This window comes from Salvelinus namaycush, chromosome 26 (genome assembly GCF_016432855.1).
Source record: "Salvelinus namaycush isolate Seneca chromosome 26, SaNama_1.0, whole genome shotgun sequence".
Taxonomy (NCBI): Eukaryota; Metazoa; Chordata; class Actinopteri; order Salmoniformes; family Salmonidae; genus Salvelinus; species Salvelinus namaycush.
The window spans coordinates 37634993-37654685 of NC_052332.1; the positions used below are offsets into that span (position 1 = coordinate 37634993).

At 43.7% G+C, this 19693-nt stretch overlaps 1 protein-coding gene across 1 annotated transcript in view; it reads right to left on the reverse strand.

The window, feature by feature from the left end:
• Positions 1-5982: 5982 nt before the first annotated feature.
• The window catches only part of LOC120021135 (replication protein A 70 kDa DNA-binding subunit-like), an 83978-nt gene continuing 70267 nt past the window's right edge, over positions 5983-19693 (reverse strand). The window contains exons 10-12 of the mRNA XM_038964773.1: positions 18684-18791; positions 18479-18565; positions 5983-6138 (exon numbers count right to left, since the gene is read on the reverse strand). Of these exons, the coding sequence (XP_038820701.1) occupies positions 6037-6138; positions 18479-18565; positions 18684-18791 (297 nt within the window). The 3' untranslated portion in view covers positions 5983-6036. The remainder of the gene's footprint in view (positions 6139-18478; positions 18566-18683; positions 18792-19693) is intronic.

Genomic DNA, 19693 nt, shown 5'->3' on the forward strand with positions numbered 1-19693 from the left:
CGTCAGGTCCAGTGAACATTTGTTAAGCATAGCACACCATCGTTCACAAAACTCTTCAGTGTTTTTGCCAAGTGAAGGCTCTGTGCCAAGGTTTTCCTGAAGCCCAGCCTACTCTGGGTACCAGGACTCCTGTGATCAGTGACGTACCCCGATTGCCACCTGGGGGTACTGTTGTTATAACGAGCCTCCCTCGCTTTAGAAAGTAAGATGCATTCTGGTAATACGCTGGACCGCATTGAAAATAGACCCAGGGAAAAGAACATTATTATGGAGGTTACCGACCAAATCAAACCCAATGTTATTTGTCACATGCGCCGAATACAACAGGTGTGGACTTTGCCGTGAAATGCTCACTTACAAGCCCTTAACCAACAATGCAGTTCAAGAAAGAGTTAAAAAAAGATTTACTAAATAAACGAAAGTAAAAATAGTAAAATGAAAATGAAAAAGTAACACAATAAAAATAACATTAACGAGGATATATACAGGGGTACTGATACTAGGGAGGAGACAGGTTAAAGAAGGATGTTTAAGCCTTGAGATCATTGAGACCTGACAAAATATTAAAGTGTCTTTGAACGGGATATGGCAGTATGTGCCAGGCGCACCGGTTTGTGTAAAGAACTGCAACGCTGCTGGGGTTTTCACGCTCAACTGTTACCCGTGTGTATCAAGAATGATCAACCACCCAAAGGACATCCAGCCAACTTGACACAACTGTGGGAAGCCTTGGAGTCAACATGGGCCTGCATCCCAGTTGAAACCTTTCGACACCTTGTAGAGTCCATGCCCCGTTGAATTGAGGCTGTTCTGGGGGGGGGGGGGGGGTACAACTCATACTAGGAGGGTGTACTTAATGTTTTGTACATTGTAATCTCAAACCTCTTAACTTCCTTGCTCTGCTAGTAGGGGAGAATGGGGGAAGATGTAACATATTTCATACTTTCATCTATAATTTATAGACCGTGTTTAGTGATCATTTATAGACCTGTTTGGGATAGTGATCGTTCATAAACCTGTTTGGTTAGTGATCATTTCTAAAACTATTTGGGATATTGATTTTATAAACCTGTTTGGGATAGTGATCATTTGTAAACCTGTTTGGGTTAGTGATCATTTATAAACCTGTTTGGGATAGTGATCATTTGTAAACCTGTTTGGGTTAGTGATCATTTATAAACCTGTTTGGGTTAGTGATCATTTATAAACCTGTTTGGGTTAGTGATCATTTATAAACCTGTTTGGGTTAGTGATCATTTATAAACCTGTTTGGGTTAGTGATCATTTATAAACCTGTTTGGGTTAGTGATCATTTATAAACCTGTTTGGGATAGTGATAATTTGTAAACCTGTTTGGGATAGTGATAATTTATAAACCTGTTTGGGTTAGTGATCATTTATAAACCTGTTTGGGTTAGTGATCATTTATAAACCTGTTTGGGTCAGTGATAATTTATAAACCGGTTTGGGTTAGTGATAATTTATACACCTGTTTGGGTAAGTGATCATTTATAAACCTGTTTGGGTTAGTGATCATTTATAAACCTGTTTGGGTCAGTGATAATTTATAAACCGGTTTGGGTTAGTGATAATTTATACACCTGTTTGGGTTAGTGATAATTTATAAACCTGTTTGGGTCAGTGATAATTTATAAACCGGTTTGGGTTAGTGATAATTTATACACCTGTTTGGGTCAGTGATAATTTATAGTGGCTCTCTATTTACCCTCAGTATGCATTCTGTTCACCAGTCTGTCATGGCGGTGAAAAGAAGAGGACCAAGGTGCAGCGTGTTGAGCGTACATTTTCTCTTTATTTGAAAAAGACGCCGAACAAAACAACAAACACTACAAAGACAAACCGTGAAGCTAAAGGCTATGTGCCCTAAACAAAAGTCAACTTCCCACAAAGACAGGTGGAAAAAAGGGATACCTAAGTATGGTTCTCAATCAGAAACAACGATAGACAGCTGCCTCTGATTGAGAACCACACCCGGCCAAAGACAAAGAAATAGAAAACATAGAAATAAAGAAACTAGAATGCCCACCCTAGTCACACCCTGAACTAACCAAAATAGAGAATAAAGGCCTCTCTATGGCCAGGGCGTGACACATTCTAAATCTCTAAAGAATCCATATGTTCTTCTGAAATATGAACACAGAAATACTGGACATTTTGAACTATTATGGTGACGATTTGACAAAATTACAGTCATGGTCTTGACTCGGACTCGCCTTCGCCCCTGTCCCTGTCTCGGTGTTGATTTTCTCTGGTCTTGGTCTTGACTCAGTCTTGTTTTAGGTGGTCTCAAACACAACACTGATTTGTACTATAGGTACTAGTAAGTAAGAGAACCCTTTCAGTCCTACAACTCCTGCTGTTGTTTCCTATTGCCGTTCTGAATCCAGGCCACCAAACACACATGAATAACTCAAACAAAGGCTCAGTACTGCAGTGTGGGTAGTAGCAGATGCTACTCTCTGCAAATCACACAGGAAGGGAGCCAGTCTCTGTGAGGTGGGAGGACTGAAACCAGTCTCTGTGAGGTGGGAGGCTGAAGCCAGTCTCTGTGAGGTGGGAGGCTGAAGCCAGTCTCTGTGAGGTGGGAGGACTGAAACCAGTCTCTGTGAGGTGGGAGGCTGAAACCAGTCTCTGTGAGGTGGGAGGACTGAAGCCAGTCTCTGTGAGGTGGGAGGCTGAAGCCAGTCTCTGTGAGGTGGGGGGCTGAAGCCAGTCTCTGTGAGGTGAAGGGCTGAAGCCAGTCTCTGTGAGGTGGGGGACTGAAGCCAGTCTCTGTGAGGTGGGGGGCTGAAGCCAGTCTCTGTGAGGTGGGAGGCTGAAGCCAGTCTCTGTGAGGTGGGAGGCTGAAGCCAGTCTCTGTGAGGTGGGAGGCTGAAGCCAGTCTCTGTGAGGTGGGAGGCTGAAGCCAGTCTCTGTGAGGTGGGAGGACTGAAACCAGTCTCTGTGAGGTGGGAGGCTGAAACCAGTCTCTGTGAGGTGGGAGGACTGAAACCAGTCTCTGTGAGGTGGGAGGCTGAAACCAGTCTCTGTGAGGTGGGAGGACTGAAGCCAGTCTCTGTGAGGTGGGAGGCTGAAGCTAGTCTCTGTGAGGTGGGGGGCTGAAGCCAGTCTCTGTGAGGTCTCTGTGAGGTGGGGGGCTGAAGCCAGTCTCTGTGAGGTCTCTGTGAGGTGGGGGGCTGAAGCCAGTCTCTGTGAGGTCTCTGTGAGGTGGGGGGTTGAAGACAGTCTCTGTGAGGTTGGGGGCTGAAGCCAGTCTCTGTGAGGTGGGGGACTGGAGAAGTAAGTGAATAAGAAACATTGAGGAAGCGCTTGATTAACGTGATTATACACAGGCGGTGGGCTAAAAAGATCAGAGTGGTGTGTTTGTGAGTGTGTGTGTAAAATCGTCTTGTCATGCTTGCGGGGCTCAGCTCCGAACGGTCGCAGAGAGGCAGTCAGGCCTGCACCAGTGACGAAACTGTAAACCGGTTAACCAGTTGTCGGGAGGGAGGAAACGGTGAACTGGTAATACTGTACCTCTGGAGTCAGGGAGTTGTGCCCCAGACAGATTTCCCTAGAGAGATGAATCATCACAGAGATACACACACACACGCAACACACACAAACACAACACACACAAACTATGAACACACAACACACAAATACACACAACACAATTATAATTCTCCGTGCCACAAAATCTTTATAGAACAAAAACATTTAAAATGCACGCACACATGCACACACACCCACACACCCATCCAGCCACCCACAACTTTATCTATGCAGATAACCTGAGAGGTCTACAAACAGTTTCAACATTTGGTTTCTTCAGATTAACACCATCTGTCAGATTACGTCTGCTCTGCTCTGCTCCAACTCAACAACATCTTCTTAGTCAGATTATAATCTGTTACATATAGTATAATCTGTCGCTTGATGTATGACAGTGAACGGTGGCAGGGACACAGTTGTCATGTCACAGCCAACAGTGTCTTATGGATAACAGAATGCATTACTTCAGTACCATCTCAACATATGAGGAGGAGAGAGACAGGAGGACAGGGGAATAGAGACCGGGGGAGAGGGAAAAGAGACAGGAGGAGAAGGAACAGACAGGAGGAGAGGGAAGAGAGGCAGGAGGAGAGGGAAGAGAGGCAGGAGAGGGAAGAGAGGCGGAGGAGAGGGAAGAGAGACAGGAGGAGAGGGAAGAGAGACAGGAGGAGAGGGAAGAGAGACAGGAGGAGAGGGAAGAGAGACAGGAGGAGAGGGAAGAGAGGCAGGAGGAGAGGGAAGAGAGACAGGAGCGGAGGGAAGAGAGACAGGAGGGGAGGGAAGAGAGACAGGAGGAGAGGGAAGAGAGGCAGGAGAGGGAAGAGAGGCAGGAGGAGAGGGAAGAGAGACAGGAGGAGAGGGAAGAGAGGCAGGAGGAGAGGGAAGAGAGACAGGAGGGGAGGGAAGAGAGACAGGAGGAGAGGGAAGAGAGGCAGATGAAAGAATATGATGGAAGAACGGAAGAGAAAGACATCAACAACTGAACACAGGAGAATATTTTTTTTTAAACTCTTAAGGATCTCGAAAGATCGGTGCCCCTCCCACGGGACGGTTGAGCTAATTTGCGCTAATGCAATTAGCATGAGGTTGTAAGTAACAAGAACATTTCCCAGGACATAGACATATCTGATATTGGCAGAAAGCTTAAATTCCTGTTAATCTATCTACACTGTCCAATTTACAGTAGATATTACTGTGAAAGAATAACATGCTACTGTTTGAGGAGAGTGTACAGTTATGAACTTGAAAAGTTATTCATACTCCAATTCGCCACATTTGGGCAGTCTTGATACAAAAAGTTGAACATATATGTAATGGTTCATTAGATCAGTCTAAAACTTTGCACATACACTGCTGCCATCTAGAGGCTAAAATCTAAATTGCGCTTGGGCTGGAATAATACATTGTGGCCTTTTTCTTGCATTTCAAAGATTGTACAAAAAAATACAAAACAATCGTTTTTTTTATTTTACCAGACCTAATGTGTTATATTCTCCTACATTAGTTTCACATTTCCACAAATTTCAAAGTGTTTCCTTTCAAATGGTATCAAGACTATGCATATCCTTGCTTCAGGTCTACATGCAGTTAGATTTGAGTATGTCGTTTTAGGCGGAAAAAACAAAAAGGGGCGTGGTACGTATCCATAATAACTTTTAATGAGAATACTAAAAAAATACAAAGAAGAACAAGAGAATCAAATGAAAACTGACACAGTCCCGAATGGTGCAAACACTGAAACGGAAAACAATCACCCAACAACAAAAGTGGGAAAACAGGCTACCTAAATATGGCTCTCAATCAGAGACAACGATAGACAGCTGCCTCTGATTGAGAACCACACCAGGCCAAACACACAGAAACAGAAAACCTAGACCTACAACATAGAATACCCAGACATAGAATACCCACCCACATCACACCCTGACCAAACTAAAATTAGAAACATACAAAGCAATCTACGGTCAGGGCGTGACACCTCCCTGCTTGTATTTTGTATTTAAATGTATCTGTTTTGTTCTGTAATTTATGTAATTCAGGGCTCATCTGTAAAAGACTCCCTGATAAAATAAAGGTTATATAAATAAAACAAAATATAACGTGGCATTTCCTATGGAGAATTCTAACGGTGAACAATGTTTAAAAGGGCTTCACACAAAAGGACTTTGTTCAAAAGAAGTGAAAATAGTGACAAACTGGCTGCCAACTGGTCCTGCTTGGCTCAGTCAGTAGAGCATGGCGCTTGCTGTGACAATGGTTGTGAGTTTGAATCCCGGGATCACCCATATATAAAATGTATGCCGCATGACTAATTCACTTTGGATAAAAGCATCTGCTAAATGCCAGAAGTATAGTGTGAGGGAGAAGTCTGTCACTGGCCGCAGGCAGCAAGAAAGACTTAAGAAAATATTTACTAAATAAATGAAAGTAAAAATAGTCAAATAAAAATAAAAAGTAACACGATAAAAAAAACTAAATTCTTTAGGCGGCCATTTTCCTGATGTTGCTGATGAGTCTCCTGCTGTACTCTCTGTGGTCCACTGGTTTCACCTCCATCACCATGGCCTTCACACGGGACTCATCCTGAAACACACATTATATCACTATTTAACCTGTGTTTGGTTAGAACCACTAGATGTAGTGAGAGTAGCGTTTACACATATCAGTATTTAACCTGTGTTTGGTTAGAAACACTAGATTTAGTGAGAGTAGCGTTTACACATATCAGTATTTTACCTGTGTTTGGTTAGAACCACTAGATTTAGTGAGAGTAGCGTTTACACATATCAGTATTTAACCTGTGTTTGGTTAGAACCACTAGATTTAGTGAGAGTAGCGTTTACACATATCAGTATTTAACCTGTGTTTGGTTAGAACCACTAGATTTAGTGAGAGTAGCGTTTACACATATCAGTATTTTACCTGTGTTTGGTTAGAACCACTGGATTTAGTGAGAGTAGCGTTTACACATATCAGTATTTAACCTGTGTTTGGTTAGAACCACTAGATTTAGTGAGAGTAGCGTTTACACATATCAGTATTTAACCTGTGTTTGGTTAGAACCACTGGATTTAGTGAGAGTAGCGTTTACACATATCAGTATTTAACCTGTGTTTGGTTAGAACCACTGGATTTAGTGAGAGTAGCGTTTACACATATCAGTATTTAACCTGTGTTTGGTTAGAACCACTAGATTTAGTGAGAGTAGCGTTTACACATATCAGTATTTAACCTGTGTTTGGTTAGAACCACTGGATTTAGTGAGAGTAGCGTTTACACATATCAGTATTTAACCTGTGTTTGGTTAGAACCACTGGATTTAGTGAGAGTAGCGTTTACACATATCAGTATTTAACCTGTGTTTGGTTAGAACCACTGGATTTAGTGAGAGTAGCGTTTACACATATCAGTATTTAACCTGTGTTTGGTTAGAACCACTAGATTTAGTGAGAGTAGCGTTTACACATATCAGTATTTTACCTGTGTTTGGTTAGAACCACTGGATTTAGTGAGAGTAGCGTTTACACATATCAGTATTTAACCTGTGTTTGGTTAGAACCACTGGATTTAGTGAGAGTAGCGTTTACACATATCAGTATTTAACCTGTGTTTGGTTAGAACCACTAGATTTAGTGAGAGTAGCGTTTACACATATCAGTATTTAACCTGTGTTTGGTTAGAACCACTGGATTTAGTGAGAGTAGCGTTTACACATATCAGTATTTAACCTGTGTTTGGTTAGAACCACTGGATTTAGTGAGAGTAGCGTTTACACATATCAGTATTTAACCTGTGTTTGGTTAGAACCACTGGATTTAGTGAGAGTAGCGTTTACACATATCAGTATTTTACCTGTGTTTGTTTAGAACCACTGGATTTAGTGAGAGTAGCGTTTACACATATCAGTATTTAACCTGTGTTTGGTTTGAACCACTGGATTTAGTGAGAGTAGCGTTTACACATATCAGTATTTAACCTGTGTTTGGTTAGAACCACTAGATTTAGTGAGAGTAGCGTTTACACATATCAGTATTTAACCTGTGTTTGGTTTGAACCACTGGATTTAGGGAAGGGCTTTTCGGTTTTATAACACCTGTGTTTGGTTAGTCTCTCCTGGATAGACAAATCGACCAACACTCAAGCGAGATTTGGTCCTTGGTTGCTGAGAGTATTGTTTTTTTAGCCCGTTCATGATGGGAAAGAAACAAAACCCAAATGTAAAGTTGGCCAGCAACACATCTGACTTTTTCACCTTTCAAATCAAATGATAATAACTCATTAACACAGTGTCACGTTCCTGACCTGTTTTCTGTTGTTTTGTATGTGTTTAGTTGGTCAGGACGTGAGCTGGGTGGGAATTCTATGTTGTGTGTCTAGTTTGTCTGTTTCTATGTCAGCCTGGTGTGGGTTCTCAATCAGAGACAGATGGTAGTCGTTGTCTCTGATTGAGACTCATATATAGGAGGCTTGTTTTGTGTTGGGATTCTGTGGGTGTTTGTTACCTGTCTCTGTGTTTGTGTTCTGCACCAGATAGGTCTGTATCGGTTTTGCACATTTGTTATTTTGTAGGTTGTTTGTAGTGTTTCACTTGTGTTTGTATTAAACATGTTTAACACTAGCCGCGCTGCATTTTGGTCCTCTCCTTCACCCCTGGAAGAGAACCTTTACAGAAACACCCACCAAACCCGGACCAAGCAGCGTGGCAACGGGCAGCAGCAACAGCAGCAGCGGTACCAGGAGGAATGGTCATGGGAGGAAATCATAAACGGAAAAGGACCCTGGGCAAAGGTGGGACAGAATCGCTGCTCTCGGGAGGAGAAGGAGGCAGCCACAGCCCAGGAGCGGTGGATTGAGGAGGCAGCACGTAAGAGAGGCTGGAAGCCCGAGAGGCTCACCCAAAAATTTCTTGGGGGGGGGCTAAAGGGGAGTGTGGCGAAGCCAGGTTGGATACCTGAGCCAACTCCCCGGGCTTACCGTGGAGTGAGAGGGCGTCGTACTGGTCAGACACCGTGTTATGCGGTAAAGCGCACGGTGTCCCCAGTACGCGTGCTTAGCCCAGTGCGGGCTATTCCACCTTGCCGCACTGGGAGGGCTAGGTTGGGCATCGAGCCGGATGTCATGAAGCCGGCCCAACATATCTGGCCTCCAGTACGTCTCCTCGGGCCGGCGTACATGGCACCAGCCTTACAGGTGGTGTCCCCGGTTCGCCTGCATAGCCCAGTGCGGGTTGTTCCACCTCGCCGCACTGGCAGGGCTACGGGGACCATTCAACCTGGTAAGGTTGGAGAGGCTCGGTGCTCAAGAGCGCGTGTCCTCCTTCACGGTCCGGTATATCCGGCGCCACCTTCCCGCCCCAGCCCAGTACCACCAGTGCCTACACCACACACCAGGCTTCCAGTGCATCGCCAGAGCCCTGTTCCTCCTACCCGCACTCGCCCTGAGGTGCGTGCCCTCAGCCCGGTACCTCCAGTTCCGGCACCACGCATCAGGCCTATAGTGCGTCTCAGCCGGCCAGAGTCTGCCGTCTGCCCAGCGGTGCCTGAACTGCCCGTCTGCCCAGCGGCGCCTGAACTGCCCGTCTGCCCAACGCCGTCTGAGCCATCCGTCTGCCCAGCGCCGTCTGAGCCATCCGTCTGCCCAGCGCCGTCTGAGCCATCCGTCTGCCCAGCGCCTTCTGAGCCATCCGTCTGCCCAGCGCCTTCTGAGCCATCCGTCTGCCCAGCGCCTTCTGAGCCATCCGTCTGCCACGAGCCATTAGAGCCGCCCGTCTGTCCCGAGCCATTAGAGCCGCCCGTCTGTCCCGAGCCATTAGAGCCGTCCGTCAGTCAGGAGCTGCCAGAGCCGCCAGCCAGTCAGGAGCTGCCAGAGACGCCAGCCAGTCAGGAGCTGCCAGAGACGCCAGCCAGTCAGGAGCTGCCAGAGACGCCAGCCAGTCAGGAGCTGCCAGAGACGCCAGCCAGTCAGGAGCTGCCAGAGCTGCCCTACAGTCATGAGCTGCCCTACAGTCATGAGCTGCCCTACAGTCATGAGCTGCCCTTCAGTCATGAGCTGCCCTTCAGTCATGAGCTGCCCTTCAGTCATGAGCTGCCCTCCAGTCATGAGCTGCCCTCCAGTCATGAGCTGCCCTCCAGTCATGAGCTGCCCTTCAGTCATGAGCTGCCCTTCAGTCATGAGCTGCCCTCCAGTCATGAGCTGCCCTCCAGTCATGAGCTGCCCTTCAGTCATGAGCTGCCCTCCAGTCATGAGCTGCCCTCCAGTCATGAGCTGCCCTCCAGTCATGAGCTGCCCTCCAGTCATGAGCTGCCCTCCAGTCATGAGCTGCCCTCCAGTCATGAGCTGCCCTCCAGTCATGAGCTGCCCTCCAGTCATGAGCTGCCCTCCAGTCATGAGCTGCCCTCCAGTCATGAGCTGCCACTCAGTCCGGAGCTGCCACTCAGTCCGGAGCTGCCACTCAGTCCGGAGCTGCCACTAGTCCGGAGTTGTCCCTCTGTCCTGAGCTACCTCTCTGTCCTGGGCTACCTCTCTGTCCTGAGCTACCTCTTTGTCCTGAACTACCTCTCTGTCCTGAGTTGTCTCCTCTATTGTAGAGGGGAGTTGGTGAAGGTTCCTGGACCATGGTCGGGGGCGAGGGTCGCCACTCAAGGGACGCTAAGGAGGTGGACAAAGACAATGGTGGAGTGGTGCCCTCGTCCACCGCCGGAGCCGCCACCGCGGACAGATGCCCACCCAGACCCTCCCCTTGAGTTGTTAGGGGTGCGCCCGGAGTTCGCACCTTGAGGGGGGGGTTCTGTCACGTTCCTGACCTGTTTTCTGTTGTTTTGTATGTGTTTAGTTGGTCAGGACGTGAGCTGGGTGGGAATTCTATGTTGTGTGTCTAGTTTGTCTGTTTCTATGTCAGCCTGGTGTGGGTTCTCAATCAGAGACAGATGGTAGTCGTTGTCTCTGATTGAGACTCATATATAGGAGGCTTGTTTTGTGTTGGGATTTTGTGGGTGTTTGTTACCTGTCTCTGTGTTTGTGTTCTGCACCAGATAGGTCTGTATCGGTTTTGCACATTTGTTATTTTGTAGGTTGTTTGTAGTGTTTCACTTGTGTTTGTATTAAACATGTTTAACACTAGCCGCGCTGCATTTTGGTCCTCTCCTTCACCCCTGGAAGAGAACCTTTACACACAGTGAGTTATTCAGGAAATGGCCCATTTGCAACCAGCAAGGTTGACTCCTGATTCACACAGTAACAGAGGAAGGAGACGGCTCATAGACAACCAGCAAGACTCAGCTGGGTTGACTCCTGATTCACACAGTAACAGAGGAAGGGGACGGCTCATAGACAACCAGCAAGACTCAGCTGGGTTGACTCCTGATTCACACAGTAACAGAGGAAGGGGACGGCGCATAGACAACCAGCAAGACTCAGCTGGGTTGACTCCTGATTCACACAGTAACAGAGGAAGGGGACGGCGCATAGACAACCAGCAAGACTCAGCTGGGTTGACTCCTGATTCACACAGTAACAGAGGAAGGGGACGGCGCATAGACAACCAGCAAGACTCAGCTGGGTTGACTCCTGATTCACACAGTAACAGAGGAAGGGGACGGCGCATAGACAACCAGCAAGACTCAGCTGGGTTGACTCCTGATTCACACAGTAACAAATGAAGGGGAAGGGGCATAGACAACCAGCAAGACTCAGCTGGGTTGACTCCTGATTCACACAGTAACAAATGAAGGGGAAGGGGCATAGACAACCAGCAAGACTCAGCTGGGTTGACTCCTGAATCGTCTCTAACTTCCCCATTAACTCTGATGTGATTCATCATTCCATTTAATATTTCCTCTGTGAGTGTACCTGAGGAGAGGAGGAGGGGGAGGGGGGTTGAGGGGAAAACAAGACCACTTGACAGTCGATGACAACTAATTTAATATGATTTCATTATAATTGAATAACAGTGCTCTTTAAAGGGACGGCCCGCGGATCAAACAGAGTGACAGCTTTTTCATTTGACGTCTCCCACACCCACATCACTATCACAGTCTACTCAAATCTATTAGTCACACGCACACACACACACACACACACACACACACACACACACACACACACACACACACACACACACACACACACACACACACACCTCTATGACAATCACACATTTAATTCACTTCAGACACAAATTTATTCCATTCAGAAACACACTAATTCCATTCCATCCTCAGCACGTCACACTTCAGAAACGATTTCTAAGACACGGAGACACTTGAGTCTAAATTGGAAACTCCATTAAACGCTGTGGTGACATAACATCTTCATAATACATCTGCCATGGTGACATAACACCTTCATAATACAGCTGCCATGGTGACATAACACCTTCATAATACAGCTGCCATGGTGACATAACACCTTCATAATACATCTGCCATGGTGACATAACACCTTCATAATACAGCTGCCATGGTGACATAACACCTTCATAATACAGCAGCCATGGTGACATAACACCTTCATAATACAGCTGCCATGGTGACATAACACCTTCATAATACATCTACCATGGTGACATAACACCTTCATAATACAGCTGCCATGGTGACATAACACCTTCATAATACATCTACCATGGTGACATAACACCTTCATAATACAGCTGCCATGGTGACATAACACCTTCATAATACAGCTGCCATGGTGACATAACACCTTCATAATACATCTGCCATGGTGACATAACACCTTCATAATACAGCTGCCATGGTGACATAACACCTTCATAATCCAGCTGCCATGGTGACATAACACCTTCATAATACAGCTGGCATGGTGACATAACACCTTCATAAAACATCTGCCATGGTGACATAACACCTTTATTAAACATCTGCCATGGTGACATAACACCTTCATAATACAGCTGCCATGGTGACATAACACCTTCATAAAACATCTGCCATGGTGACATAACACCTTCATAAAACACCTGCTGAGTTTTAAATACTGAACCTCAGCTCACACACTGACAACATGCTGTCTGGTGTATGTATATGTCAGAATATCTCTCAATATACATGCTTGCTAGAACATGGGGTCCATATGCTGCTTCTATTAAAACACTAGACCAATATGCTGCTTCTATTAAACACTAGACCAATATGCTGCTTCTATTAATTAAGACACTAGACCAATATGCTGCTTCTATTAAAACACTAGACCAATATGCTGCTTCTATTAAAACACTAGACCAATATGCTGCTTCTATTAAAACACTAGACCAATATGCTGCTTCTATTAAAACACTAGACCAATATGCTGCTTCTATTAAGACACTAGACCAATATGCTGCTTCTATTAAACACTAGACCAATATGCTGCTTCTAATAAGACACTAGACCAATATGCTGCTTCTATTAAACACTAGACCAATATGCTGCTTCTAATAAGACACTAGACCAATATGCTGCTTCTATTAAAACACTAGACCAATATGCTGCTTCTATTAAACACTAGACCAATATGCTGCTTCTATTAAAACACTAGACCAATATGCTGCTTCTATTAAACACTAGACCAATATGCTACTTCTATTAAAACACTAGACCAATATGCTGCTTCTATTAAAACACTAGACCAATATGCTGCTTCTATTAAAACACTAGACCAATATGCTGCTTCTATTAAGACACTAGACCAATATGCTGCTTCTATTAAACACTAGACCAATATGCTGCTTCTAATAAGACACTAGACCAATATGCTGCTTCTATTAAAACACTAGACCAATATGCTGCTTCTATTAAACACTAGACCAATATGCTGCTTCTATTAAAACACTAGACCAATATGCTGCTTCTATTAAACACTAGACCAATATGCTGTTTCTATTAAAACACTAGACCAATATGCTGCTTCTATTAAACACTAGACCAATATGCTGCTTCTAATAAAACACTAGACCAATATGCTGCTTCTATTAAAACACTAGACCAATATGCTGCTTCTATTAAGACACTAGACCAATATGCTGCTTCTATTAAACACTAGACCAATATGCTGCTTCTAATAAAACACTAGACCAATATGCTGCTTCTATTAAACACTAGACCAATATGCTGCTTCTAATAAAACACTAGACCAATATGCTGCTTCTATTAAAAAAACTAGACCAATATGCTGCTTCTATTAAAACACTAGACCAATATGCTGCTTCTATTAAAACACTAGACCAATATGCTGCTTCTATTAAAACACTAGACCAATATGCTGCTTCTATTAAAACACTAGACCAATATGCTGCTTCTATTAAGACACTAGACCAATATGCTGCTTCTATTAAGACACTAGACCAATATGCTGCTTCTATTAATGTCACGAATCCCGCTTCCTGAGTCTGGGTTTGCCTGTGTGTCTGTCCTGGAGTGTGTTTCAGGTGTCCTGGAACGCACCCTGTCTGGTTGCCGGGCGAATTAGCTCATTGGGAGATTGATTTCACCCGCACCTGTTTCCCGTCAGTAATCTGCACACCTGTCCTGATCATCATCTCTACCCTTCAAAAGCTCTGACCTGACTTCCATTCCCTGCCGGATCGTTAGCCATGAACAGTATGTTGTGCCTGAGTACCAGACTCCAGTTGGATAGAATTTGTTTTGTTGTTTTCATTTACGTATTGCTTGCCTTGAACTTACCTCCGTTTGTTTTGTCTTCAGTTACTCACCTGGATCATTCACTCCATTCCCGCCTGGTTGACAGAGGATTCTGCTACTACATTGGATTCACCTATTTCCTCTCATCTACTCACCACCGCTGCCCGCTACGCCATCTGGATATATCTACCTTTTCACATTTCACTGTAAATAAATACTCACCTTCTTCCTACGCTCCTTGTCCTGGTCTGCTTCTGGGTTCGATCTTGAAAGATCGTGACAATTAAGACACTAGACCAATATGCTGCTTCTATTAAAACACTAGACCAATATGCTGCTTCTATTAAAACACTAGACTAATATGCTGCTTCTATTAAAACACTAGACCAATATGCTGCTTCTATTAAAACACTAGACTAATATGCTGCTTCTATTAAAACACTAGACCAATATGCTACTTCTATTAAAACACTAGACCAATATGCTGCTTCTATTAAAACACTAGACCAATATGCTGCTTCTATTAAACACTAGACCAATATGCTGCTTCTATTAAAACACTAGACCAATATGCTGCTTCTATTAAGACACTAGACCAATATGCTGCTTCTATTAAGACACTAGACCAATATGCTGCTTCTATTAAAACACTAGACCAATATGCTGCTTCTATTAAACACTAGACCAATATGCTGCTTCTATAAAAACACTAGACCAATATGCTGCTTCTATTAAAACACTAGACCAATATGCTGCTTCTATTAAAACACTAGACCAATATGCTGCTTCTATTAAAACACTAGACCAATATGCTGCTTCTATTAAGACACTAGACCAATATGCTGCTTCTATTAAGACACTAGACCAATATGCTGCTTCTATTAAAACACTAGACCAATATGCTGCTTCTATTAAAACACTAGACTAATATGCTGCTTCTATTAAAACACTAGACCAATATGCTGCTTCTATTAAAACACTAGACCAATATGCTGCTTCTATTAAAACACTAGACCAATATGCTGCTTCTATTAAAAAACTAGACCAATATGCTGCTTCTATTAAAACACTAGACCAATATGCTGCTTCTATTAAGACACTAGACCAATATGCTGCTTCTATTAAGACACTAGACCAATATGCTGCTTCTATTAAAACACTAGACCAATATGCTGCTTCTATTAAAACACTAGACTAATATGCTGCTTCTATTAAAACACTAGACCAATATGCTGCTTCTATTAAAACACTAGACTAATATGCTGCTTCTATTAAAACACTAGACTAATATGCTGTTTCTATTAAAACACTAGACCAATATGCTGCTTCTATTAAAACACTAGACCAATATGCTGCTTCTATTAAAACACTAGACCTATATGCTGTGTCTATTTCACTATTGGGTGTTACTATATATTTATTAATTCATTTAACGAGACATGTCAGTTAAGAACAAATTCTTATTTACAATGACGGCCTACACCGACCAATCCCAGACCCCACTGGGCCTACTGTGCGCCAACCTATGGGACTCCTAATCACAGCCGGTTGTGATATAGCCTGGATTCGAACCAGAGTGCCTGTTGTGACGGCTCAAGCACTGAGATTCAGTGGCTTAGACCGCTGCGCCACTTGGGGTTATTTTTGAACAGCTAACAAGCCTTATATAGTCTGTCTCTTACTGTATTTGTATTTATTATGGATCCCCATTCGTTCCTGCCAAGACAGCAGCTACTCTTCCTGGGGTTTATTATGGATCCCCATTTGTTCCTGCCAAGACAGCAGCTACTCTTCCTGGGGTTTATGATGGATCCCCATTCGTTCCTGCCAAGGCAGCAGCTACTCTTCCTGGGGTTTATTATGGATCCCCGTTCGCTCCTGCCAAGGCAGCAGCTACTCTTCCTGGGGTTTATGATGGATCCCCATTCGTTCCTGCCAAGACAGCAGCTACTCTTCTTGGGGTTTATTATGGTTCCCCATTCGTTCCTGCCAAGACAGCAGCTACTCTTCCTGGGGTTTATTATGGATCCCCGTTCGTTCCTGCCAAGACAGCAGCTACTCTTCCTGGGGTTTATTATGGATCCCCATTCATTCCTGCCAAGACAGCAGCTACTCTTCCTGGGGTTTAATATGGATCCCCGTTTGTTCCTGTCAAGACAGCAGCTACTCTTCCTGGGGTTTATTATGGATCCCCATTCATTCCTGCCAAGACAGCAGCTACTCTACCTGGGAGAAAAACACTTTAAGGCACTTAGATCACACATTAAAAAAAAGATACAACAGTGCATCATATAACATTATTAAACCACTACATATCTACTACAAGCTGTTAGCTGTTGTATTTGAAGGTGAGGTCAGTACAGGTGCATCAAAGCTGGGACCGAGAGACTGAAGAATAGCTTCTATCTCAAGGCTAAACAGCAATCATTAACTCAGAGAGGCTGCTGCTTACATTGAGACCCAATCACTGGCCACTTTAATAAATGGATCACTAGTCACTTTAAACAATGCCACTTTAAATAATGTTAACATTTCTTACAATACTCATATCACGTGTATATACTCTATTTTATACCATCTAGTTGCAACGTGCCTATGCTGCTTGGCCATCGCTAATCCATATATGTATATGTACATATTCTCATTCCCCCCTTTTAGATTTGTGTGTATTAGGTAGTTGTTGGGGAATTGTTAGATATTACTGCACTGTCGGAACCAGAACCACAAGCATTTCCATACGTTTGCATTATCATCAGCTAACCATGTGTATGGGACCAATAACATTTGATTTGATTTGACTTGATATTCTGTCTCTGTACATATGAACAGCTAACAAGACTTATATATTCTGTCTCTGTACATATGAACAGCTAACAAGATTTATATAGTCTGTCTCTGTACATATGAACAGCTAACAATACTTATATATTCTGTCTCTGTACATATGAACAGCTAACAATACTTATATATTCTGTCTCTGTACATATGAACAGCTAACAAGACTTATATAGTCTGTCTCTGTACATATGAACAGCTAACAAGACTTATATATTCTGTCTCTGTATATATGAACAGCTAACAAGATTTATATAGTCTGTCTCTGTACATATGAACAGCTAACAATACTTATATATTCTGTCTCTGTACATATGAACAGCTAACAATACTTATATATTCTGTCTCTGTACATATGAACAGCTAACAAGATTTATATATTCTGTCTCTGTACATATGAACAGCTAACAAGACTTATATAGTCTGTCTCTGTACATATGAACAGCTAACAATACTTATATAGTCTGTCTCTGTACATATGTCTGTCTAAACTATACCACTCTTCCAGGGCTATTCAACTATATTGTTACGGGGCCAGATTTGAAAAAGGTTATTTGCATTTCTACATGGGATTACTCTTCCTAAAACTGGTTTAAAAAACAATGAACAAACAGAATTATAATCTTATAAAGCTCTTTTATTACATTTTTTCCGAAAAGTTCATTTGAAGTGCTTTAATATGAGCCTAATTTGGTGTTTCACATTGTTAAAATGATGGAACACATTTGTCATTATAAGACAGTTGACAACGATCACATTAATTGTTTTCTACTTTCCTGTCCGTTCTACAGCCCATGGTTTTTGTTAACTCACCGCTAAATTAAGTGCAAAGCACACTCTGGTGTATCAGGGGGTGTAGTGATCTCATCCGATAGACGAACAGACATACCTCGTACCCCTGTTAGTGGCTCTGATTGGCTGTAACTGGTATGTTGGGTGATATTGATTGACAGTACTTAGTGGGCGGGACTACAGGAAAACAGATTCTCCCATTTGGGAATATTGAAGGAGGGCTCCCTTTGGCACTAAATATAGGATTTTTGATTTGTTTTCTTAATGTTCAGAATTGGCCATTCTAAATTGATAAATGGGGCAGATCTGGCCCATGGGCCACAAGTTGAATAGCCCTGCACTGGACCGTTGCGTCTCTATGGTAACGTGTTACTTGTATTAGCAGCTAATTAACCTTTGATTAATTAAGCTAACGAGGATGAGATGGCAAATTACAAACAGTAATTGGTGGTTAATTAAAGGTAATGAATGCATTAGTGGCATTGTTTGGTCATATTCCCTAAGTGATGACCACATAATAAGATTCTGCTTCTATGGTAATGGCCCAATCTCCACGACTGTGTGTGTGTGTGTGTGTGTGTGTGTGTGTGTGTGTGTGTGTGTGTTTCTAGATGTGCATGTGTGTGTGTGTTTTTTCGAGATGTGTGTGTACTCACGTTGTACATCTCCAGCTTGACTCTGTTGCGGAAGATGTGTGTGGTGAAGTTGACCTTCCGGAACACCTCGTCAAACGCTGCCTCATCCTAATGGACAGACAGGGGAAAAGGTTCAGAGTGTGTGTGTGTGTGTTGTGTGTGTGCATGAGAGAGAGCGAGAGAGACAGTGTGTGTGTGTGTGTGCGTGCGTGTGTGTACGTCTCACCGTATCTTTAAGCTGGCCCAGAGTCTCTGCATTGTGACCCAGAATGCCCTCTGCTGTCTCATGGAAACATGTCACCCACTGGTTATCACTAAAGTCTGCTATGTTAGCCTGGAGAGGAGAGAGAGAGAGGGAGGTAGGGAGAGATGGAGGGAGGGAGAGAGAGAGGGAGAAGGAGAGAGAGCGAAGGAGAGAGAGAAGGAGGGAGAAAGAGATGGATCGAGAGATGGAGGGAGAGAGAAAGGGAGAGACAGAGAGAGGGGGATGAGAGAAGGAGGGAGAAAGAGATGGATAGAGAGATGGAGGGAGAGAGAAAGGGAGAGACAGAGAGAGGGGGATGAGAGAAGGAGGGAGAAAGAGATGGATAGAGAGATGGAGGGAGAGAGAAAGGGAGAGAGAAAGGGAGACAGAGAGAGGGGGATGAGAGAAGGAGGGAGAAAGAGATGGATCGAGAGATGGAGGGAGAGAGAAAGGAGACAGAGAGAGGGGGATGAGAGAAGGAGAGATTGAGATTAGAGAGAGACACAGCGTGAGTGTCAAGGTTGTTTCTATGTCGTGTAATTGCTCTTCAGTGTATGTGTTCAGTGTATATACACTGAGTGTACAAAACAACCTATTGAGACATGGATTGTGTATGTGTGCCATTCAGAGGTTGAATGTGCAAGACAAACACATACAACTTCTTAGGGCTAGGGTCCTTTTTTCTCCATTTCTGCCTGACTGACGTGCCCAAAGTAAACTGCCTGTAGTTCAGGCCCTGAAGCCAGGATATGCATATAATTGGTACCATTGGAAATAAAACACTTTGAAGGTTGAATAAATGTTAAAATAATGTAGGAAACTATAAAACAATAGATATGGTAGGAGAAAATCCAAAGAAAAAACTAACCAGATTTTTTTTTTTTGAGAGCCCACATGGTCTTACAATGGAAAGTATAGGGAAATAATGTAATCTAGCTCCCAATATGCAATTCCTATGGCTTCCACAGGGTGTCAGCACTCTATGTTCAAGG